The sequence below is a fragment of the Crocodylus siamensis genome, chromosome 6 (genome assembly GCF_052110815.1).
Source record: "Crocodylus siamensis isolate JL-2025a chromosome 6, ASM5211081v1, whole genome shotgun sequence".
Classification (NCBI taxonomy): Eukaryota; Metazoa; Chordata; order Crocodylia; family Crocodylidae; genus Crocodylus; species Crocodylus siamensis.
Window position 1 is genome coordinate 83,663,401 of NC_143400.1, and position 25,311 is coordinate 83,688,711.

The 25,311-nt window shown below is 41.0% G+C and overlaps 2 protein-coding genes across 10 annotated transcripts in view; one reads left to right on the forward strand and one right to left on the reverse strand.

Moving 5' to 3' along the window:
* PHC3 (polyhomeotic homolog 3) overlaps window positions 1-22,998 on the reverse strand; it is a 124,403-nt gene extending 101,405 nt beyond the window's left edge. For 2 of the 8 annotated variants that reach the window (XM_090051288.1, XM_090051294.1), the window contains exons 1-6: window positions 22,865-22,981; window positions 19,951-20,092; window positions 16,649-16,807; window positions 13,864-13,941; window positions 9,835-9,993; window positions 7,076-7,174 (exon numbers count right to left, since the gene is read on the reverse strand). In XM_090051288.1, coding sequence (XP_089907414.1) covers window positions 7,076-7,174; window positions 9,835-9,993; window positions 13,864-13,941; window positions 16,649-16,807; window positions 19,951-20,092; window positions 22,865-22,878 — 651 coding nt within the window. In that variant the 5' untranslated portion in view covers window positions 22,879-22,981. Of the gene's footprint in view, window positions 1-7,075; window positions 7,175-9,834; window positions 9,994-13,863; window positions 13,942-16,648; window positions 16,808-19,950; window positions 20,093-22,040; window positions 22,113-22,846 lie in introns of all 8 variants that reach the window. The other 6 variants (XM_090051290.1, XM_090051289.1, XM_090051291.1 and 3 more) reach the window with 6 other exon arrangements.
* Window positions 1,389-3,863, forward strand: LOC149863092 (A-kinase anchor protein 4-like). 2 transcript variants are annotated; one of them, XM_090052980.1, is made up of 2 exons: window positions 1,389-2,784; window positions 2,863-3,863. In XM_090052980.1, exons 1-2 carry the CDS (start codon window positions 1,389-1,391, stop codon window positions 3,861-3,863), a joined length of 2,397 nt encoding a protein of 798 aa, XP_089909106.1. The 2 variants fall into 2 exon arrangements, with proteins under 2 accessions (XP_089909106.1, XP_089909105.1); XM_090052979.1 differs by having other exon boundaries at window positions 1,389-3,863.
* Window positions 22,999-25,311: the final 2,313 nt, after the last annotated feature.

The following is a 25,311-nucleotide window of genomic DNA, read 5'->3' on the forward strand; positions in this document are numbered from 1 at the left end:
ACCTGATACTCCGATGATCTGTACTCCTGTTCTGATGATCCCCTAGGTGCTCCCAGTGGCCTACTACAGGCCCGGCCACCCATGTCCCTGCTGAACCTTCATAATAATGGGGTTGTTCCAGCATCAGATAGTATGGCTGGGACTTCTACAGATGCTGCTGGCGTACATGAAACAATGCTGGCAGTGCGACTAGCAGAGCCCAAGCTCATTCTGAATGGCAATTAGGAGAGAAAAAGCACAATACTACTTGCAAACTGAGTACATTTCACCCAAAATGAGATTGGAATTTTGACTCCAGTAATTCCAGTTTTTACAAAAGTAACTTTTAAGAGTGGAACAGAGTATTAATAATTCATGCTAAACTTAGATTTTAACAAAGATTTTAGAAATGGATAAAATAAAATGTGTTTGGACATGCCAAAGTTGCTGAAATCTTTCATAACTCTTTTCATTCAAACATGCAAAAATTATGTCCATAGTATCCTTCCCATTAGTACCAACTCAACTTTAAGTACCTAAACTGTTAGCTTAGGGGTGGGCAATTATTTCAGGTTGCTTACTGAGTTTAGATAAACTGAGGGCAGCATGACAGGCAGCCGGGGCAGATAAATACAAATTTTCTACATTTTTAGGGGCCCCAAGGGGCAGAGAGGCTGGCTTGGTGGGCCGCATTCAGCCTACACGCCGCATTTTGCCCATCCCTGTGTTAGCTGCACTTGTCCTAGCACATGAGAAGATAACAAGGAGAGAAATTAATACAACTCTGATTCTTTGCGACACAAAAAATACTTCTTAGGACTAGATGGGACTCTAGCAGATGTCTGTATTTAAGGATATAAAACTATAGCAATCTGAGAACCACCTGTTCGGTTGCGTTTCATAGCTTACTCTCCCTGTTAAAGGTGAACTCTTAAAATACACAGTAAAGTATATTCTATACCTATCTATCCTAGGTTAAAGTATAAATATTTATATTAAAATACACTTTTGTGCAAGTTTCTTTGTCAAGATCTTTGTCAAGCTTCCTACCTTGATTATAAGAAAATGTGTGTTTAAAAACAAAGAAAAAAAAAATCATCCATCCCCATCCCACCCATGAACTTGACTACCCCACATCACAAGACAGATTAATCACAGTATCAAAGGCAAAAAAAAATTATAGCAGCCTCTTATTCAACTGTTGGAAACAAACCATTGGTGTGGGTAAAACCTGTCTTTGTGATGTCACCACTGCTAGAGAAACCACCTGTTAACAAAACTGAAGATCACATTTCACAGCAGAAGAGCATGGGAGGTTGAGCAAGAAAAGATCAAGCTTGGCTAGGTTACCACAGCAGCTAAAATTCGTATACAAACGCTGGGTACAGTTCCATCACCAAGCTGCAAAAATGTCTCAGGCAGCTGACTGGCTAAACAGCCAGACAAGCATGTGTAAAGTAGATCTGTACGACCCAGAAGGACAGAAGGACCAGGACCATAAAGTGATCTGTTTTGTTGATGTCTCCAGCTTGAATGTGAAAGACAATGATCCAAAGGCAAAGAAAGCTGCAAGCCAGTTCAGCAACATCTCTGACCACTCAAACGAAATTGATCTGGAGGAAAAGGAGGTCATCGTAGTAAAGGACAATTTGAATCACGATCATTCTAAGACTCAAGGAACAGTTTGTCTCTTTAAGCGAGGTTCAGCTGATGAACTTAGTGTTGTAAGCTGGCTTAACGACGACCTTCAGAAATACGCTGCTGGATTCCAACATGCACTGACCCCATCAGATAACCCTCAGAAGCACACAGATAGCAACACTTCCATTAATCCATCACTGCCTAAGAAAATGGCCCAGGACAGTGACACATCTCTGCAATTTGCTGGTGCTCAAAAAGGAAGCAGGTATCCGGATGATATTTCATGCTACATAAATAAGCTGTGCTCACTGGTTCTTCAAATGGCACGTAAAGAGATTACAGATAAGATAGACGACACAGCCTCTAAGCCTCTGCAACAGGCAATTCATAACTCTCCCGGTGAAGTGAAAAACAGTAATCCCCACTCTTCTGGGAACAATCCTGCAGAGACGGTGAATGAATCCCCTCAGGCAACTACACCAACCCCCCACAGTAAGCTACCAGTCCCCAAGGCACCTCAAGAGAAGGCTACCAAGAAACAAGATAATCCAGGTGACAAGAAAACATCACTTTTCTATGGTGAGATGTCCAGTCAAAAAGGCTGCAATGAAGGAGACACATCTTCAAATACACAACTGTGTCAGCGGAACAAAAACTCCAGGCAAGATGATTCCGGTACTTCTGTCAGCAAAGGGCTAATGGTTTATGCAAACAAGGTTGCTTCAGACATGGTGTTCTCATTCTTGCAGACCATGAAAGTTGAAAAAACGGGCAACAAGCACGTTCCAGCTTGCCTGGTTTTGAAGAAAGTAGTTCTCAAACACACCAGAGATGTTATATCAGACTTGATAGACTCAGCAATGAAAAATCTGTATAGTGTTACAGGTGAGCTCATGACAGACTCTGGCTTTGTTTTCACAGTGAAGAAAAATCTATTCAACATGGGAAGCCAGAAGTCGACTGAAATTTTGGAAGCTATGGTAAGAAGGCTTTATAATGTCCTTTTATCAGAGCCACAGAAGTCCAGGACTCAAAGTCTAGCATATACCATACTGAAAGCAGGGCTCCCACCAGACTCAAAGTCTCAAAGCATGCAGTTCGCAGCAATGAAAAGTCAAACCGAGGGAAAAAATAAGGAAAAAGGTAATCCACTGATGCAGACCTGTGCTGAGAGAATAAGTGAGCACACACTCAAGGAAGGAGTCACAAGGCTGTATACAAAAACTACTTGCACAGCTCCAGATAACGCAAAGGGGAGTCAAGAAAAAAATCCAGAAACAGCCAGCAACTCAACAGAATCCCTAGCAAAAGACCTCATTTTGACTTCCTTAACATTGATACAACAGCACCTATTACAACAAACAAGCAAAACAACAGGCAAAGAGTGTAGCGAATCAGGTGCCTCGTTTGGGTATGTCTCCCACGATGCACATTTCGAAAAAGCTGGGAACAGCCAAAGTTCCAAGTCCCTTGCAGAGGCTTCTGGGTCGAGGCCGGCAGGGACAAGGAACGATTACCAACAGCAGCTCAACTCCCAAAAGGATGACATATCAAGTGTGCTCTTGTCCATCATACAGAAGGTCTTGCACGAAGCTGGGTTCAATACAGAAGACGACAGCTCCAGCGAAACAAACAAGAGCTTAAAGCATACCCCTGCCAGCGAATGGGAGCCTGGCAAACAGGCCGTAGCCAATCAGCCTAATTCAGCCATGGAGCAGTTTGGCAATCTGGATCAGGTCAACAAGCAATTTATTGACCAACTGGTGGAAACTGCAATGAAGTTGTGTCTCTTTGTGGTCAAAGGAAGTGGCACTGACTTAGCTACAGGTGACTCGTCAGAGGAACCCAATGCATGTGATGCCTCATCTGCAAAAACTCAGGCAATGCCCATTTTAACTTCCCTACCAAAACAGAACGGTAACCCACTTACAGGTTCACCCTCAGGTTCTCAAGTGATAGTGACCAACCAGAATATCAACAGCAGCTCACAAAACAAAGAGCTTCAGGCCATCCTCCAGTGGGTTGTTGCTTCCCAGTTCAATGTCCCAAATCTGTCATTTATGCATGGAAATGAGGAGGATCTGAAAAAGCTTCCTCTTCTGGCTGAAAAAGCAGCCAAGAAAGGCCGCAGTGTGGGGGATATTCTCCAGGAAGTAATGAGGTACTTTGACAAACAGAATGATGCCACTGTGGGAAACACAACTCACAGTGGATTGATGGACTGGTTGCTTACTAACCTGTGAATAAGTGCCATCTCCTCTCCTCTCTCATGTTACTTTAACCCAGCTATCTTACCACCCTGCTGGAATAACAAAAATAATACAACCAATTTTCCTTAGAACTGCACTAAATTCCACAGGCTGTCACACTAACCGGGCAATATCACCAATTAAAAGAATACCAGCTCCAATGCTTTAAAGTTTTTATTTAAGCACCTCAACAGAGGTTAAAAAAATACCTCCTTGCCTAAGGGTTTAACATACTGAAATAAGATAAACATGACTGGTGCAGTAGGGAATGAATCCAGTAGCCATGCCCATAAGAAATCCAGCTACCAACGGGTGGAAAGGGGTAAAGTACCAGATTTCTTACTAAGGTATTATCCACAGACGTGTCCTGCGGTATCATCTTTCCCATCATCCTCAGACTAATACACATCAGGTAAGTTTTAATGCCCAATCTCCTCTCGTGTCTGGGCTTTCTTTTTCTTCTCCATGACAAGAATCTGAATATTGCAGGAGATTGAGAGTGGGAGAAGAGAGGCCTTTATGACCTTAACTACCTCCCAATCACATTTCAGATCTTCCACCTTCATAATAATCCTGCATTTGCACCAGTTCCTGCTCTGGGCTTTCATCAACAGCACTAGTAGCAGCATGAAAATAATACGAGTCTTGTCAGGTTAAGAAAAAGTGGCAGCAGAAGTGACAAAGTTCTATTATTTCATGCTGACACTATCTGGCAAAACTCCCCCAAGTAGCAGAGGCACTGGAACCAGTTGGCAGACTAGGACAGGTAAAGCAACATCATTTTACTTTGCTCATTTATGGAAGATTTTCACCATGAAATGCAGCTTGCCTACCAGTGGCTCTAGTTTCCCTCAACTGCAGATGCCCAAGTCCCCTGTGGCATCTAAGGTGGGGCTGGAGCCTCAGGCTGGCAGAGGATACCCAGGGAATTAAGCAAGAAGCAGGATGAGGAAATGGGATCCACTACTGCTCCTTACTGACCAGGGGCAGAGGAAGCACCAGGATGCTTATGCCTTGCTCCAGCCAGGGGCCAGTGGGAGCAGCTGCATATATTGCCATGTTTGGTAGCCGTGACAGCCAGTGGCTCCCACCTCCGTCTGTTCTGCTGTGTTCCCCCACCCAGAAGGGAGCAGTTAGACAGGGTGCCAGGCTAGGCTAGGGAAGACAGAATTGGTGGGTAGATTCCCCCGCCTTTCAGCACCTCCTCCCTGCCCAGAGGGGATGCTGCAGGGGAGGGTGGGAGGAAGAGGAAGGCGGAGACCTAACAGGGAGCAGGCACTAGAAAAGGGGGGACCAACCTGCTGCCACAGCTGTCCCTGGCACCACATTCAGTCTTTCACCATAACCCCAGTTGGAATAGGGTAGGAGTGGCTCTAAGTCTTCCTCTACTTTGAGTCAGCCAAGGACTGCAGCAGTGGCAGGCAGTTTCTCCCTTACGATACCCAGAGGCAAACCCTGCTGCAGAAGGATAGGAGGGAATGGAAGGGAAGCGGATAGAAGGTGCCCCTAAGCATCAGGACCCATGATACACATGGCACACAATGCATGGGCTGTACCAAGAAGTATGGGTGCTGCACAGGGGTTGTTCCTGGTCTGGCCCAGCAACTCTCATGCAGCCTATGGGGCTGGATGAGTTTGACACCCCCTGCCCCACCCCCCCATCTTGAAACAATAAATACCACAAGCGTTTATCCACCCAAGAGACACTGAACTGAAATCAAAAGTAGGTATTATTAATCCCTGGCCTCTCTCATCATGGCTAAGAGGTACTGTACAGCGAAGGAAACACCTCCACTGAAAATAATAATAAAAAAAAAAACTGATGACTAAGAGCAGAGAGAATACACGACGTTCTTAGTAGGCCCAGACATCACACAGTAGGATGGAGACAGATTTGAAGGCCGAAAGGAAAAAAGCAGGGATAGAACAGGACAAAAGTCTGAAGACTGGAAGACAGCAGGAATGACAGGAAAGTGGAACAGGAAAATTTTGGCTGGAGAGATCGGGACTGGGAATCAAGGAAGGAAATGAGGTTAACGAGTAAAGACTCTGATTTGGGATATAATGAGAAGACACGGTTGAGCAGTCAAAGCTAATAAGACAAAGTCAGAGACAAAGAATTGGTAAAGGATACAGAGCATAGTCAAGTTATGTGGGGGGGAAACGGCAGGGAGGGAAAGAGTGGCAGTCAGTGCAATTACAGCACGCTCACTTCTAGACTCTCAAGATTCCTGAATTTGAACATTCACACTTAGCACAAATGTCTATAAAACCCAATGATAATGTGTCCCATTCCCTTCCATGTTTAGTGTGAACACTACCCGTATTGTCCACTGAATAAGGCAGAAGTCCTGTGAAAAAAAGATTAGTTATATAATTGAATAGTAATTAAAGACAATACCATAACATATGCAAGAAGATGAAAATTCAGGTGACACAGGTAACCTTAATTTGGCCACTTTTTTTTTTTTTTTAATACTAGATTTTCTAACCCTAGTGTTTTTCATGTTGTTTCTGCACACGTGTGCATGTGCACTCATTTCATTATAAAAATATTCTTCTCTGCAATAAGCTTCAAGCAGCTCTCAAACCCATCAACTTTGATCAGACGTGGGGATGGTTCAGAAACTAAAATACAAGATGATAAAAGTTGATTTGGGTTTTAAATCAACGATACTACTAAAGACCACGGCCACTATTTAGCTTCCCATGTACTTTCATATACATACAACAATAGGGAAAAATATGGAGCTAATATTTGGAAACTGAATACATTAGACATATTCCTTCCTAAAGAAGTCTAAACATACTGAACAATACTACAAAACCAAGTTTAATATGTCATGAAAGTAAAACATCTGAGAAATAAACATTCAACTCATTATCTTCAAAGGAATACACCTGCTGCACAAAAGACAGAAAAATGGAAAACAACAATTTTTGATGAGTTGGGGAAGTTTTAAGTAGTTTATTACAGAAAAAAATTAATGTTGTAAAAAACTCAGCTTGTCCAGGATTTGCGTTTTCTGAGAAACCAGATATTCAGTGTGTTAAGTAAGTCATGATATTAAAAAGAGCATATTCAAAAATTCAACAAAATTATTATTCTAATATAAACATGAGAAACATTAGCATAAAGATTCTTCTGCTTCATTTTAAGGTCTAGCTCAGCATAATGGACACACAAAAAATCCAGACAATCTCACCTGAGTTGCTGCAGATTGACAAGAAGATGAGGAAGATGATGAGACAACTGGAATGTCAGACTGGACAGCAGCCACAGTGGTAGCGGGAGTAAAAATCAGCTGTGAATGTAGTGAAAAGAAAAATGAAGAAAACAATATGCAGACGTAAGGAAGCCAAGTAACAAAGTAAAACCTTGTAGTTTATGAGAGAGAAACTTTTCTAATTAGGAGACTAAACACATATTACACTTAAGCATGCATTAATTTGAAGTTAACAAAAACTGAGTGAAAAGAAAAAAAAAAAGAGTAAGTAAAGCTGTTTATTTGGGTCTCTCTGATAAATAATACACACTATCAATAATTAATCTTAAAAAATTGTTGTACATTTAAAGGATACTACAACCAATAAATTTTCACATGTTCAATTCAAAGAAATAGGACCATTTGCAAAGCCCTCTACATTTGATACCATATGTTCCTCACAAGAACTACTTTTGCAAATAACAAGTACAAACTTTCAAAGGAAAGTGTTCAAAAGGTGGGAAGGGAGAGTAGCCATTCTGAATTAACACACCACAGTTCTGATCAGGTGACAACATCAAACAGTTAATTCAGCAAGCAGGGTCTCACAGAAATACACAGTGAAGACAAGGGCCCAGCATTAAACCTGTTAATCTGGCAAAACACTACAAGAAAGGACCTGAAATAAAACTCTAATGATACTGTACAAAAAAATGTTACCATAACAAAGAGACCTGGCACTGGAGCCAGCATATTCTTCCCTGACATCCTGCGAGTCTCCCAAGATACAGTAAATGCCTCCCCCTTAAACATCCAGATACAAGCAAATACATAAAAACTGCTGTTGCCTTATATTGTTATATACTCCAATACAATATACTTGTATTATTAACTTATATCCAGATACGAGATACTGAAATACAAATATTAATTGTACTATCACAGACCTTGGAGCTCCTGGGTATGGACAAATATATCTTTTAATGAGAACCCACATCAGTGTTTTGATGCAACTATTACACCTGCAGGATCCTGTAAAGATACAAATGAGCTAATCTGCTCAAATTTTGACCCTGAATGAAACAGGATCAAAGTTCCAGCAGCTGTGCTTCACTGATAATGCTACAGACTTATGCAGTGGTAACTGTTCCGTTGTAACAGCTTATATCAGTATAATTTGATATCAATACAATTGTTACGTCTGTCTATACTTTCAGGGCTAGGCACTGCATATACACAGAACAATAAGATTGTCCCTGATCCAGAGAGCTAAAAAACAGATGGGTACAGACAGGCGAATAAAAGGAAACAAATTGGTCAGCATGATGGACAGCGGTCTCAGCAACATGATGGATAGCAGTCACAGAATTCCCGTGACCTAGCCATTATTAAGTTTTTTGTATGTATTGTGACAACCCAGAGTTTGAAGGAGGACAAGTTAGTTTGGCAGATAATTATAGGATTTTTTCCCCCCCCAAACATGAGCACCAACATGGGAGAAAGCACAAAGTAATGGCCTGAAAACATATCAAGCTGGCATCACGGGTTGGTCAGAAGTAAAACTCAACTTTTCCTACAGAAAGAAATAAGATAAGCAGAGCACAGATATATCCTAAAGGGCCTTGAAAGAGAAGAAAAGTAGCTTATGTTTGATGTGAAAGGGGGGGAAAAAACCAAAGAGAGGGGTGACGGTCAAAGTAACAGGACTAGGAAAATGATCTTGCAGAGTCATTCTGACTGGATATGAACAGTGCAAGACTGCATTTATTAAGGCAAGAGAAAAGGATGTTGCAGTAAAACAGGAGATGAGTTTTTAATTCAGCTGTTTGCAACAACTAACTGATACATACTGAAAGGTATAGAGTGTAGACGTAGCTGTATACATACATATAAAGGCCATATACCATACTGAGTAGGTGGTGTCAAAACACACCACACATCTACCACTTGGATTTAGTTATACATCATTAAGTCCCTGTGAAACTCCCTCTTTTCTTGCATAAGACAGCAACAACTCCTGAGCAGATCTATATCATGCACAGCCTCAGTTACTTCAAATGAGGCTCTGCACAAATAAAGCAGTCAGCACACTGAGATCATTGCAAGAGACAGGGACCCACACTGGTACTGCAAAACACCGTTAAATTAAAGTCACCATCGTTAAGATTTTATAAAACAGCCATTCTGTTTCACTGTAAAACTAGTCACAATTTGAAAATTATTTTCATTTTAAACTGTGAAAGAAAAAAAAAATACTAATAGGAAATTGCAAGAATCAAATGTGTCTTGTATGAATTCAGAGCAAATGAAAGCTCAAACACTAGAGGCAATACTCCATTAAAAGCATACTCTTAGTTAAATGTGAGAAAGCTTTAATCAAGAGCCTGTAAACTCTTAATGTTTGAAGCATATTAGAACAATCTGCTAGGAATACAATATGCCTCTTCACATATCCTTAAGCAAGGACAGATATTTTGTTCCTACCTTATGAACGTTTGATCTGCTCCCCTACGACGATACGCACCAGACTAACACTGACCTGTTTTCAAGGTAGGTTTCATTTTCCTGCTCTCCAGTCAAACAGTCCCTTTATTTCTCTGTGGTCCAAATTGTTCTAAAAACTATTTAATTGACAAAATTAGCTATCAAATTCCCAAATTACATAGCCTGTAAACGATTTGTGTGTCATCTTTAGGGGTTTTTTTTGTAAGTTCACTTAAGAAAACTCAAATCTGAGCACTGCTACTCACGACACTTACCATCTGAGCTCGGAGATACATTTGAGCCTGGCTTGCACTCAGCGTAGGGGAGGTACTCCCCAGCAACATAGTCTGTTGGGTAATACTGCTGCTAGTAGTGTTGGAGGTCTGTGAACGACTTATTATTTGCGCAGGTGTAGGAGAGGTGGAGAGGTTGATCTAAGGAAATAAAAATGTTGCTTTGGTCATGGCCATTCATCCTGGAATCTAAAGCCAATCAACCTCGACAAATAACCACAAGGCAGTTGGAGCTCCCAACTTTTAAAGATTTCAACAATATTTTGAGTCAAAATTTATGACTACTATATTTTTTCAACACAAATCAACTGGCAATAGAGTGTAGGACTATATGGTATCTGCTTTTATGAGCAGCAATGTTAATATGGCAGTATATTATGCTTCCTTTATGTGGCAATTTACATTTAACAGTGCTTGGGTAATGCAACCAACCATTTAGAGTCATTCATCACAACAATTTTAAGGTTTTATATTTGGTTCTGCATTAAACAAATAGCTAAGATACACATAATTAAGAAACATATAACATATCAATATATCACTGGCTCAAGGCATCAATAATCCTCATCATAACACTGTCTCTTCCCTCTCACACCTTACTCTGTTGGTTTTATCCAAGCGAAAGGTGTGGCTGAGCTCATGTAGATATGTTTGGACTAGCTTCAAACAATCAGTTTGGGAACCCATGGCTATGGCAGGACAGAACACAGCACCAGAGCTCAGTACAGGCTAGCTGCCCAAGCATATTCCTGGGATCTTCACTAGTGTTTGAAACCTGCACTGAACTCTGTGCTGCCACGGTTCATAAGAACATAGGAAAGCATTTCCTGCTCAAGGCAGGATTAATTCTGACTATATCATCCTAGTTAAAAGTCTGGCTAAACTGCTCCAGGAACAGATATTCCACAATGACTCTGTTTCAGTGCTTCCCTCATAGTCAGAAAGTTCTTCCTAATTTCCAGTATGAAGTTCCCCAGCTGCAGCTTGTTCTGTGCTCCTAGTCCTACAGCTATAAAGAAAAGCATATCTCCAAACTATAATCACCCTTCAAGTACTTGAAGACGTATCAAATCCCCCCTCAGTCTTCTCTTTTCCAGACTAAATAAACTAGCTCTTTCAGCCTTTCCCCACAAATCTTACTTCCCAGGCCTCTAATCATTCTGTTGCTGTCTGCTGAACTCTGTTCAATTTGTCCACATTCTTCTTGAAGTGTGGAGCCCAAAACTGGATGCAATATTCCAAGTAAGGCCTCACTAGTGCTGATTAGAGCAGAAAAATCACACCCCTTGATTTGCAAGTGACACTCCTGTTAATACAACCCAGTATACTGTTGGCCCTTTTCACAAGAGCACCCTGTGGGTTCATATTCAGCTTATGGTCCACTGTAACCCCCCAGGTCCTCCTTGGCTAATCGTCCCCCAGTCTGTATTTATGCATGCAATTACTTCCCCCAAGGGCAGGATGTTGTATTTGTACTTGTTCAATTTCATTTGACTGATTTCAAACCATTTTTCCAGCCTATCCAGGTCATTCTGGATCCTAGCCCCACCCACCAGGGTATCTGCAACTCCACCACACTTGGTGTCATTCACAAATTTGCTAAGCACACACTCAATCCCACGTTGATTTACCATACAAATATTAATGAGGACACTAAACCAAATCAAACCCAGGACAGAGCCTGGGGAACACGACCTCCCTCAACTGAACATCAAGCCATTAGTTACACTTATCTGAATTTGATAATTCAAAGCTATCTCTGGTTTGATCAGCCAAGTTGCACTCACAGGTTTGAGCACCATGTTTGTATCAGGTTGTAAACATGATCTTTTTCCCTAAATACATACAAACTTGTGCTTCTTTAGTGATATATGAACAATAAAAGAAAAGTTCAGACAAGCCAAATTTCAAATGAAAAGCTTAAAAAGCATTTTAGCAAAATTGTGACTAGACAACACAAAGAATTAAATTTTAGTCCAACATGTCCATAAAATCAAAGATGGTAACTGGCTTTGAAGGCAGTATTCACCAGGGTACAGGTTCTGAACAACTTGTGGTACTGATTGTACAACAAACCCCAGAGAAGGATAAAGCCATTAATATAAATCTTTGATACATATTAAATACCACTGTGAACTAACACTGAATTATATTCTCCCCATAATAATCCTTAGGTTTAATTAATGATCATTTGGCTTATTATATTCTTAATGAATGGTGGGTTGTGATTACTTATTAGATCATTAGGCATTCTTATTTCTGAGAGCTAGGAAAAAAAATGAATGTGGGGAAATTCTAACTACAGAACAAACACATTGGAGAAGGCTGCAATTAATTTACTAGGCTCAAACAGAAATAAAACTAAGTAGTAAAAAGACTGGTTTCCCAGGGATAATATGCCAGTGCCTATTAACTGAAGAGGGAAAAATAATAGTTTTATTCTGATTATGCCATTTGATAGCACTTGCCCAAGAATTACAAAGTTATATTAAACTAAATGGAAGCAGAATGTTAAAACTGAAAGATCTGACAGCTTATTATAATTGTCAGTAATACTGCCAATTGATATAAATTTAATATAAACTACCTATAAACTGAACAATGAAGCTAGAATAATCAGCATTAACATCATAGCTAGAAAAATATTAGCATACAAATACCTGTACGTTATAATACCTATAGCTCCAGTTGATGAAAACAGTGCCAACACAAACACTAGTAGTCTGTCTTTCTGAAACCTACAGGATTTAAACTGAAATCCTTTATACTTTTGAGTCTGCTATAATAAAAGTTGCTACTGGTGGTTTACAAAACACAGCCATGTATAATTGCTTGATGATTCCTATGTACAGTTATCATAATGCAAACACAAACTTAAGCATCTGTATAAGATAGTTAACTGACCAATTTGTTCAAAATTCTCTGTTTAAATGCATAAATGCACTAATTCAGTACTACTACTTTAAAATGTGCAATTTAGTGAAGCAATGGTGGCTATGAAATTTTACATGATGTCTGTTTCAGTCTGGTCTTCAACCATTTTAATTAACTCCCTACTAAGTATATGTACTTCATCGGCAAGTAAATATTATCCTTTCAAATAGGTGCTGAACAAATCCTTCACTGCTATGCATAATAATGTACACCATACAAATAAAAAGTGTAATACTTCAAAGTATCAGTGTTTAAAACCTATAATAAGAGAATCAAAATTCAAAGTGCTTTAATATTTTCATTAAACATAAACAATAGACAAATATTTGAAAAATCTATGTTAAAGCAGCTAATTATTATTGTTTCAGAGTCCAATTTTCTTATCTATGGTGGAAACTGATAAATGTAACATTACCATAAATAAATACTTACTCAATATGTGGCATGAGCCAAAAACAATATTCAGATTTTTGGTGCTTAAAGGTAAACCCACAAACCTATGCTTAGGCACCTATATAAAATGTAACCTGATCTTCAAAGGTATTACATACTTACAAGCTTGTTCAGCAGCCCTGAAAAAAGAGATGTCAGGCTACTGTTCTTTATCTGCCCACAAATGCATATGAGGTCCCCAACTCAACATTTTTAAAATTTCCGCTGAAACCTCTGAAGTGTTCTGCAACTTCATGTTAGATCTTCACCCCTAAAAAATTATCTTTAATATTTTATCAAAATAAGCCTCAGATTTTCAAAGGGGTCTAACAGAACTAAGCATGCAATACCTTTCAATGAGTATTTGGTACCTAAGTCTCATAAGTTTCTCTGAAAGTCCCAACTTAACTGTTATACTAATTTAAATGTACAATGACATGTCTTTCTTTAGCAGACTCATGTTTAAAGAGTGGATTCTGTGATTTAACAGGTCTTTTTACCTCAACTTATATTTTGTCAGTATCTTGTGATGAAATTTTAAATCAGATTAATCTATTTAAACATTAAAATAATTGTCTTCTTTTCAAGTCGCTGTATTATAATCAAAGGCTAGGATGGGAGAGAGAGCCTTGTTCAGATACATACCGATGTCTGTGACATGCTCGACTGCTGAGTGACACTCCCAGTGGGGGATGTACACTGCCTCCCACCTGACAGACTTGCCTAAATAGCAAGAACATGTGTCAAATGTGTCATCTAAACTGAAATCAAAGTTGTTTAAACAACGTGGATATTATTACATAAACCAACAGAAATCCAACCTCTAGTTTAACATGCACTCTCTCTCTGAATTACCTACAAAATATTTTCCTAGAAGAATCAGAAAAATGCTTTCAGCGGTGTGTACCAGGCTTTGGACTTAAACCTGCAAGGTGTCAAACTCATCTCTAACTTGCAGGCATCCTGAACCCTACAGATTCAGGACCTATAGAAAGAACACATATTAGTAGAACCCAGGACACTGTTAATGACTAAGCAAGGTGTACAGTCCACCACGCACACTGAAAATCTATTAAAAAAAAAACAACCCCCAAACAAATCCAACTTTGACTATAATCCTTCTAAAACTGTTTTGTACTATAATTAAAAAATTATTTACTATAGCCGGTCTTCAAAAATGAATAATTATCCCCCAAAATGTTTTCAGGCTTAAATGTTTTGTCATTTCATTTTTTGGTACCAAATGACAAAGAAAAAATAATGTAACGGCATAAACTACTAAATACAGGAACAAACTAGAAGGCAGCCTCTCTGGTCATTGAATTTAGTCCCCTGGGTTTATAGGCAAGATGTTTGATTTTCTATCTGTATATATATCCAAAACTGCTTAAATATTTAATGTTTTGGCATTTAGCACTGTAAAATGATTAAAATATTTTCAAGCCTGACAGAGAAAGAAATCGCTTTCTTTGTTTCAAGGAGATACATTTTTTATGGGCAAGCTAAAAAAAAAATCCTCGACATACAAGACAAAACATCAGCCTTTTAATTCTAAATTACCAGAACATCAATACATTACCATAACTGTATTTATTATAGTTTTGCTAGCATACATCTTCTAATACTACAATAACGTCCTATTGAGATACCGCTGGTAGAAAATCCCCAAATTATGTTTAATTAGTAACAGATCAGATAAATAAAATTTTCCTAAATGCTTATACTTCTATCACGCATACTTTGAAACGTCATGTTTCTTTTAATATTGTTGGATACCCCACCCCATCCCCTAAAGCATGTTTAAGAATAATTGCCTTTACTGATTATGGGTAGTTCTGCTTTGTTTTGTGTTACCTGCAACATGGACAAAAGTCTAAAACGTAGATGAATGTCAAGGAAATACAATCTTCAGACTAATTAAGAATGCAATCCTGTTTTCCTCATACAAGAAGTCACACCTCATCCCCCAATTTTAATGTGGGCCTGCTGGAGTAAGAACTTCAAGATCAAGTTCCAAATACAGATTTCAGTCCATTTCCTTACATAGTCGGCTCCTTACTGACTACGCATGCAGCATTCGTTACCTTCTGCTGAGTCTTGACAAATTTAGATCCAGATCATGGGAAAATGGGACAGGAAGGGACATCATAAGGTCATCTAGTACAGCGCACAGCTCAAGGCAGAATCATCCCTGACTAAATCATTCCAATCAAGTGTCTATCCAAACTGTTCTCGAAAACTTCCAGGGATGGAGATCCCACAGCTTCTCTATGTAGCCTGTTCCAATGCTTAACAAGCCTTGTAGTCAGAAAGTTCATCCTAACTCCAACCTAAATTTCTGCAAGTTTGAAGCCATTGCTCCTAGTCCCATGCCCTATAGCCACAGGGAAAAGTCCATCTCCAATCACACTTCAGATATTTGCAGACTGTTATCAAAGCCCCCCCACCTTCAAGTCTCAGTCTCCAGACTAATAACCCTAGTTCTTCCAGCCTTTCCTCGTATAATTACACAATTCTCTCTCAGACAACAGCCAGCTCATTATTAGCCTTTTAAATCATTCAGAATTATTTCAGGCCTATGATTTGCTTTCCAATGTAAATGTGTACATATTTGTACACACATCTCTTTTTTTTTTTTAAATACATGAGTTGGGGTGAAGGGGGTGGAGGAAACATTCATAAGCCAACACATCCACATCAGCCAGCAGAAAAGCCACAGAAGTGGGAGCTAAGAACTCTCCAGCCTTAATCCAATCTCTGACAACAGTTTATAGCCTTGAAATCTTTAACTCAGTTTCTCTACATGTTAAATGATAGTACTTACCTCTCTCTCCAGAACATTGGTCCCAATCCAGTGTCCTTTGAGGTCAACAGAAAATTTTACCTTGACTTCAGTAAGCACTGAAGAGGCCTAACATATGCATTAGTGATACAGCCTTTGCAAATGAGAATAAAGTGCTCTTTTTTTAAACTTCTTTCTTTTCCAGTGTTAAGGTTATAACTGAGATTTGCTGTTACTTACAATGTAACCTCACATCATAGTAAAACACAATGAATTATCAAAATTAGATATAAAACATTATTGTATTTATCTCTTCTGAGGTAGGTGTTATGTTCATTCCCTCAGCATAAACTTTTAGAAAGAAGGAAGGCTGAAGAGTGGAGGCATCTGGATTTTTTTCTGTTATCACTGAGATTTTTTACTGCTTATGCAATTATTTGTATGGTGCAAGAGACTTTTATGAAAATACACAAAATGCTCAAGTGTGTTGGCAGTGTATAACAGAGATCATTTAAAAGAATCAAGTCATTAAAATACTGCACTTAACTGTGAGATGTTAAGTATCACAGGCACTTAAGCTTTAGGCTTGGTAGCAGTTTAATTTTTCAGTCCTAGAGCATTAGTTTCCAACGTGCTTCAGTCTCTCACCTGTGGAACAGCTGCCAGACTCTGAAACTGGGTGCTACTTAAGTGCTGCTGTTGCAAAGCAGCAGTCTGCAGCATCAGATGCTGCTGTTGGGCTGCATACATCTGCTGAAGGTACTGAGCAGCCGAGCTAGGGGGACGATGCAAGGCCTGCTGAATGACCTGCAATATACCAATACGTAATTAGACAACTATAAAATCAACATCTTATGGATACTATCATAGAAATTTATCCTAGAGAGGACATAAAACTCTCCTCCAGCTACATACTGCTAAAGTCCCCAAATAACAACCGCTCTTCGAGTAAATTATAAAATGCGGCTAACATACATGTTCTGGCCTACAGACGTAGCCTGTTCTTTGATTTAAGTCACTTTACAAGTTACATGTAAACACTGCATCACTGAAAGCTGGTTCTCCTGGAGCACAGTTGCCAAATGGATAACTGGCACAAAATGTTGGACTACAGCAGGAGACTGAAGATAAATAAGGAGGCAAAAACACGGAGGCAAACTCCCGCTTAAAGAAATGTATTACAGAACCTTTAAAATAAACTCCTGGCCCTACTGAAGTCACTACTTCAGTGGTGCCAGGATTTCAATCTTATTATCTACACGTTGAGCATTTTGGTTTTTAAAGTCTGATCAGAAAAAAACTAACTTGTACAATAAACTAAATGGTGCAGCGCTGAACTGACCATGCCAGCATACAAGACTGGGACTCATGGTATTTCTAATTAAGGCAATTAATTAGCATCAGGGACTCATGGTATTTCTAATTAAGGCAATTAATACATTCTACTACATATCTATAAGAAACATCATAAATCTAGTCTGTATAACAGTACCATTTTTATTTGTAAAAAGGTGTTCCACTCCTTTAAGGACCACAGAGCTAAAAAAAAAAAAAAGTCTTCTGTGGCTGTCAGACCCCATTGTGAAGGGCCAAGAGCTCAGCTGGGGGAAGGGCAGTAGAAGGATGGTTCAACTTCTATGGAAGGTCCTGGTGGGATACGGAGGGAAAGGTTTTTGGGCCCCTCCAGCTAGTTTTTGTCATTGAGAGGTTTTTTTGTGTTATTTTGCAAGTTTCTCTTTGTGCATTAATAAACTAGGTCCTGCAGGGAGAATCTGAAAAACACTGAGTTTACTGCTGGTCCCTCCTGGACTGGGCAGGGAGTCTGGCAATTTAAAAGTGCTGGAAAATGCACAGGGATGACTGGCCCTGAGAAGAGAGGAAATCAAAATAGCTATAAAAAAAATGGAGGCAGCAAGGAAACATCTCTCTCCAGGCCCACCCTGCCCTCACTTCTGGGGGACAGGATGAAGGACGTTACATTCCTAGAGCCAATGACACAACAGAAATACCAAAAGGCAGATATGGGAGCCTCCCTGCAGATTCTGGAGAGGCAAAATAAACAGAAGGGGTTGCAGTCTGCAGCTGAATACCAGCACCATGGTAAATGGATTCCTGGGGGTTCTATTCACTCTGGGACAGCAATGAGTCAAGGTATCATCCTTGGAAACCAAATGGATGGAGGTTTGTGAAGATAGCTAGGGATCTACAAAACACTCCAAACCCACAGAAAACAATGAGTGGAATAAAGATAAATATCATGATAAGAGTGACGAGGACTGCAAGATTTATAAGATTCCTACTTTGATTCGAATGAGACTGGCTAGAGAAGAGAACCAGCCAAGGAAACTTCCTTCAAAAAAGATTAAAATCCTTTACATGAAAGAGACAGAGGTAGTAATTACAAGAAGCGATTGGGAAGATTATAACCTAATAAAATGGAATAGTAATGACTGAGACAGAAGATGATCACTTCTCAGAACAGACTATGAAGAAACAAGCTTGTGGTTATATGTGATAAAAAAAAAGATTGTGAAATGATCCAGTGAGCAGCTGTTATTGCTCAAGCTATTTTAAAAGAAACAGAGACAGGTAAGACCAAATGGGAACATAAGTAATTCACTGCGTTACAGGGAGCCAAATTTCTTACTTGATACTCAGACACTGCTCCATGGGGGAACTGGAAAGGTTTCAGTAACTCTAGCTTCTCTTCAGTATACCTATAAGCAACTGGCAGAAGAGCTTCAGGAAATCCTGCAGGAGAGGATCTGTCTACTCTTGATGACCCATAAGCATGAAAGGAACCTGAAGCATTTGTGTGCAGAGACCCCAAAGCAAATACACACACACACGCACACAGGCCATTTATATTTAGGTATACAAGTGGTAGAGGCAGACTATAAATATGGGTACTTCAGACTGTAGAACTTGCCCTGAGATTAGCAAGGTTTTGGAGGAGGGAATTGTGCAATAGTGGATTGTCTCTTTGAGGATCAGTCAGCTTGGTTCAATTATCCAACCCAACTGTGAAGGGATGAGGTGTGTCCTGTAAGGACCTGGACACTGGGCAAGAATTACAGGAGGGAGAGGATGGCTCTTATGACAAGTCCCTGAGTAGAAAGGCACAAGGAAAGCATCTGGACCCCTGCAGCCTGTCCTCACCAGGAAAACAGCTTTATGTCTGTTTGCTTTGCAAATGTTTGTGTTAGTGAACCATGAATAGCATTAGTCCTTCCTTGTCTGAGGAGACAGGCCAGTAGCTTACACCAGGACCATCTAACTAGCAATCTGTGGGCCACATGAAGCCCCTGAGGGGTAAGATGTGGCCCCTGGGCTCACAATTCAGACCTTACTACCCCAGGACTCCAGGTTCTCCTGCCCCCATCAGAGTTTCTAGGTCTCTGCTCCATCCTCCAACTTCTCCTTCTTGCTCCCACCCCTGAGGGGCAGCACAGCACATAACAGCCAAGGAAGCCTGCAACTGAGGGACTCAGTGGACTCAGGGACTCTATGCAATGCAGCAGGGTATAGAGGAAAGGAGCGCATGCAGTAAGGCAAGGGGCACGCAGTGTGGCAGAGGCCATGTGGCACAATGTGCAGGAGAGAGTGGCACTATGTAGCTGGGGGGGCACCCATGCAGTGGGAGGATGCCCACATAGTGCCACACCATGGCATGCAGCCCACACAGGAAATGTCAGAGGAGTAGCCTGTGGCCCTCAGCCACCCAAAAGTCGGATAGCCTTGGAGTACTCAACCGTTAATAAGTCCAATCACCTTTTGTAAACGATCAGTGTTTCATGAAAACTATTTAGTCAGACACTGAGACCCAGGAGAGAGCAAGGATTAAATGTTAAACCTTGGCTGGAAGGCAGAACTATACAACCTGTTTTGATAAGCCTGGGTTTGAGCATCCCTTTCCATCTCTCTATATGCAGCATCTCAGAGTCTAGTACCTGGACAGCATGTCGGTCAGAACCGCTGTAGACAGATATCTGTGGTGGCTGTGTCCTGGAGGTGGTGGTGCTAGTAGTTGTAGATGCAGAACACGTTGTTGTGTTTGATTCATTCTCCATAGTTGTGCAGTGTTTTTCCAGCCTGGGAGGAATTGAAATATACGTAGTTCAGATGTATAAGAATAGAATATACCAAGTAAAAAAATATTAAGTTCTTCCAATTAATATTCATGGCCAATTCATTTTACTTCCTAAGAAAGTAATTTCTCTTTCTCTCTATAACCTGAGCACAGACACAGCTTTAAGTTTGTTGAGACTTTCTATTGCAAATTCTTCAGAGAAAGGAAAAAACATTTAAGATATATCAAAAGCATCCAGGAATCATAGGCAAAACCACCAAATTATGCAGAAGGTCTACTTTAACATCCTTTTTCACTACAGTTCTGGCTAACCCCTTCATACACCTGCACCAGGATACTTAAAAAAACCCCCAAACAAACAACAACCAACCAAAATAACAAACAACCCCCCCCAAAAAAAATCACCAGCTTTAGCCCTCTGGAAACAGAAAAGTTGTAAAGGCATTTTTTCTCCACTTCTCTGATGCCTTCTGAAGCACAGCAACGTTCTAGGGAGGGAATTCATTGATAAGCAGTTCTGGCTGCTCTTCCCCTTCCAATTGAAGTAACAGATTCCCTCTAATTCAGCAGCCTTCCTGATCTTTCCTAACCTGCCTCTCTCCCTTCATTAGCTGAAGATGACTTTTATCCATAGAAGCATTATTTAAAATTGAAACAAACACATCAGTTTCTAACACAAACTATAAATGAAACAAAAGCATTGACCACGAGGCCTGAACAACAACAAAAAAAGCAGGGCTTTTTATAGGAAGAGGTAGGAAAGAAGTTTCTTTTTAAAGAAAAAGTGGAAGGGCACAGAAAGCAGTCCTTTAGAAACTTACAGGGATCAGCAGAAAAAAAAGTACTGTCAAGCCTAACAAGCTTCTGCTGGGCACTGCCCAGTAACTTGTCAAATATTAGACTTTAGTGATTCCTACAACTGTGGAGCACTAGATTGCCACTCTATTGCACACTGTTGCCACTGGGAACTTCATGGTGGCAGACCTCCTGCTCCAGAAATACAAACCTTTATTACATAGACTGTGGGGAAACCTATTACATGTTAAAATACAAAGGCTATGATTATATGCAGCGGACCACAACAGTGTACATGTGAGCTAAGTTCCTTGTCTTGATAAATAAAAATATAACATTCATGAAATTATCACACATTTTGCTTACATTTAAATTCAAACTTGAAAGCATTTTCTTCCTGTGAAGAATATGGGTGCATTTCACCATAATGTTACAACTAAAATATCTGTTTATTTCAACAGAATTTTGCTCAACTTCACTAAATTGTCCTCACTAAAGGAAATAATGCACTGGGTTTTTCATAATTAATACAAATGACTGGTAGTAAGACTGGCAAGATGTGTGCATTCCCACTTCAGTTCTTCCACCAGAGGATAACAGTCTACTACTTCTAAGAGCTAGTAGTTATTCCTTAGTTCAAGTGATCTCACTTTTTCAAAAACAGCTTTTAGTCTCTGAACTTTCACTTGTATTAATTTCTTGAAAATTCATGCAGTAGCTCCATGAAGAAAACATAACTAAAGACAGTAACAGTTTTGTTGGGGATAGCCTAGGATCTATTCCTGAACCCAGTGACTTACATCTGAATTACATGTCCAGCCCTGGTCCTACGTATTTGACAGAGTACAATCTAATATAATGGAACTAACATCTAGCCCTGTGATATATAAATATTATGCCTTATATGAGCTGTAGCTTAGAATAAAGGTTTCCATCAATGACAGCTAACAGACTCCTTTATTTAGGTCACACAGAGTTTTCCAAAATAAATGCCTTTTTAGAGCTGATGACCCAGGAAATGTCAGCTCAGCAGGTGGGTATTTTATGACAAATGGAGGATAACATCTCCCTACTGAAGAATAAAAATTATAAAACTGATTCAATTCTCTTTGACAAGTCATCACAGGGCATCTTATAAATAAAGAAAAAAAATACCATTCATATATGGTGCTCTCTCAGCAATAGTTACATTTCTGAATACTTCCACTCGATCGTGTATTTTTGAAGCTTTAAAGGAAAGAACAAACCCTAATGAGTTTTAAGACCGGGCTTATACATTTACGAACTGAATGATGATGTAACATGCAACAGCACAGGGCTAAATTTCAACAGATGGGGCCGGCCCACTTGGATGTCCTTAAATGTCTCCTCCTGCAACACAACCCCTTTTGCCCAGCCCTATGACGGAGGCTATTCTTCCACCAATAATCCCGAACTGCAAAAAAGCGACAGAAAGCTACTCTGCAAAACACAGGGCTCTTCACCCAAAGCAGAGACAGCGCGAAGGACACTTGTGAAGGAAAGCTGCACAACAACCAGCTATGGAGTTGCTACACCTTGTCAAGCACTAACTTGTAATGGGCCAGCTCTTTTTAGAGCTAGACAGTCATTTTTCTCCTGTGACAGTTCCTTCACGCGCGTGGCCGGGTCCCATTCATTGCGTGCTTCCCCGGGGAACTGCGCGATACACATAATGTGGCACAGACCGCTGCGGCACTTAAGTGACAGGCGGGCGAGGCCCGGCCGCCCGCACCCTCCTTCACACCCGAGCTGGGCGCTGTCCCGCCGCCCCGGAGCCTCGCTAAGGCCGGGCCGGGCCAGGCCTCGCAGCCGCGGCCCCGGGCTCAGCGCCGCCGCCGCCGCCGCCTCCGGTGTGAGGGATGGGACGGGAGCGCCGGCCCAAACTTCCCTCCTCCGCGCGGGCCCAACCCGGCCCGCCCGCGCCCCGCCGGGAGACTCGCCTCCAACGGATCCCTCACCCCGCTTCCGCCATCTTTTCTCCTCCCTCACAGGGAGACACTGCGCATGCGCCGAGCCGCTAGGAGCCTTGGACGAGCTGGGGGTCGCGGGGGTCACGTAGTCGCTGCCTTTTCCCCTCTGCCCCCTCAGCGGCGTGGTGGGCGGAGTCTGCGCGCAGGGCGGAGCCGAGTCGCCCAATCGCCTGTAGGCGGTGTCGAGCGGTGGCTGCGGGAAGCGGGGAGGACGTTGAGGTCCGCGCGGCGGAGCGCAGCGCCTGTGGCCTGTTGGGTACCGCACGTGTCATAACACGCGGCATAACATGGACATTTGTCATGTCGCACATACCGCATAACATGTCACATAAATATATCACACGTATCACATATACATCTATCTATATATATCACATAACATAGCATCCTATCACATAGCACGGGGGATCTTGGCTTTCTCTGATAAATCCGCCCCCCCCCCTCAATTTTTGGATAATGAACCCCAAATCTGCATTTTTCAGTGATTAAAACAAAACACTTATCTCTGGATCAGTGGATAGATACGTTAGTGGTGTATAGGTTGTAGTGGGTTGGTCTAAGGCCATAGGCATGATGCAAAAAGCGGTTCGTTTCTCTGGAGGCTCGCAAAGAAATCTCAGACACACACTTATTAGCAGCACAAAAGGTGTATTTGCAAATTAGGGTCAGAGCAGAGCCAAAAGACTCAGATTACTCCGAACCCCTGAGGAACTTTTCAGATGGTATTTATCCTTTCCCTCCTGGGCACGTGTGCAGAAACAGGAACTCTTACAGCTCATTTCCGTTTCATACAAACATGTATGAGGCTACGTCACTTCATCCATCGCATGTATATTATAATTAACTACTTAAGTATGCAGGGCGGAGAGGTAAATATGCATCAGCTAATTGCACATGCTCAGAAAGTTCTTCAGGTCACCGAGAGTTTAAATCCCCCCCCCACTTTCAAGGACACAGGCAGTTGAATTCTAGCTTCTGTAATCTGCATGAGAAGGACTAGGGGGAGGCTGAGGGAGTGTGTGATTTAGTATAAGAAAAACTGTAGGAAGGCTGGCCAAGGAAAAAAAAGTCCTTGGCAGTGTTTTTTTTGCTTATCAGGTACGAGATGCAAACTGTGCATTTCTAACAACACTCCATTTCTAACAATATTATAACAATACTCCATTTCTAACAGGGAGACAAGGGTCTTCAAGTAAATCTGCTATCTTTTATTAGAACAACCCAAATAGTTGGAAAAAAATCTTCTTTGCAAGCTTTTGGGTATAATGGATATTTATGTCAAAGGGTATTTTTATACCCAAAAGCTTACAAAGAAGATTTTTTTCCAACTATCAATATATTAGTGGCATTTCATTTTAATCAGGGGAAAGTGTGGATTTTTGGTTGCTACTTTTAATCTGAAAATTGGAGATTTTTTTATCGGGGAAAACCAGGATCCCTACATATCACATAACATGCAGCATATTGCATCACATCACATGACCTATCACATATCTATACCTCTATATATTATATATATATATAATCATATGACTTATAACACCACACATATCATATCACATAAAGTACATCATATAACATCACACAACATACATCACACCATATAACATTACCTAATATCACATAACATACAACATCATATCACATCATAGCGCACACCCTATAACAACATAACAGTCAAATAACCCCAGCAAGATGTGCGTCCAGTCTTCTTTTGAAGATCTCCAGGATAGGTGCATGCACCACACTGGCTGGGAGTCTATTCTAGAGTTTGGTCACATGAACCGTGAAGAAGTTTTTCCTTATATCCAGTCTGAAACCTAGGAGTTTATGAACGTTGCTCCTAGTTTTCCCCTGGGGTGCTTTGGGGAATAGCTGTTCACCTAGCCCCTGATTCCCTCCCCTGATATATTTGTAAGCTGCCACCAAATCCCCCTGAAGTCTTCTCTTTTCCAGGCTAAGCAGTCCCGTATCTGTCAGCCTTTCCTCTTCAGGCCTCTAATCATATAAGTGGCTCTTCTCTGGACTTTCTCAAGCTTCTCCACATCCTTCTTGAAGTGCACCGCCCAGAACTGGATGTAGTACTCCAGCTGCAGTCTCACCAGTGCTGAGCAGAGAGCGAGAAAAACTTCCTTAGTTTTGCTTGAGATGCATTGGCTGATGCAGCTGCGAGGTGCAGAGGAGAAGGTGGAGCTTCTCCAAAGACTCTCGCCTGTGGCCTGCTTCCACAGGGACTCCAAGCGGACGATAATGTGCCCTTTAGCTCAGCCTCCCTTTCAGCTGCAGTGTAGGCATGCTGGGACAAAAGATAACAGGCACCACTGGAAAATGCAGGCATTGATCCTGCTATCTCTTGCATGCTAAGCAAGCACTCTACCATCTAAGCTAATCCCCCAGCATACTTGTGTAACCCCTGCCCTGTGACAGGCATGGGG

Coding starts and splice junctions, on each gene's coding strand:
- LOC149863092 (XM_090052979.1), top strand. CDS start 1,389: ATGTCTCAGGCAGCTGACTGGCTAAACAGCCAGACAAGCATGTGTAAA.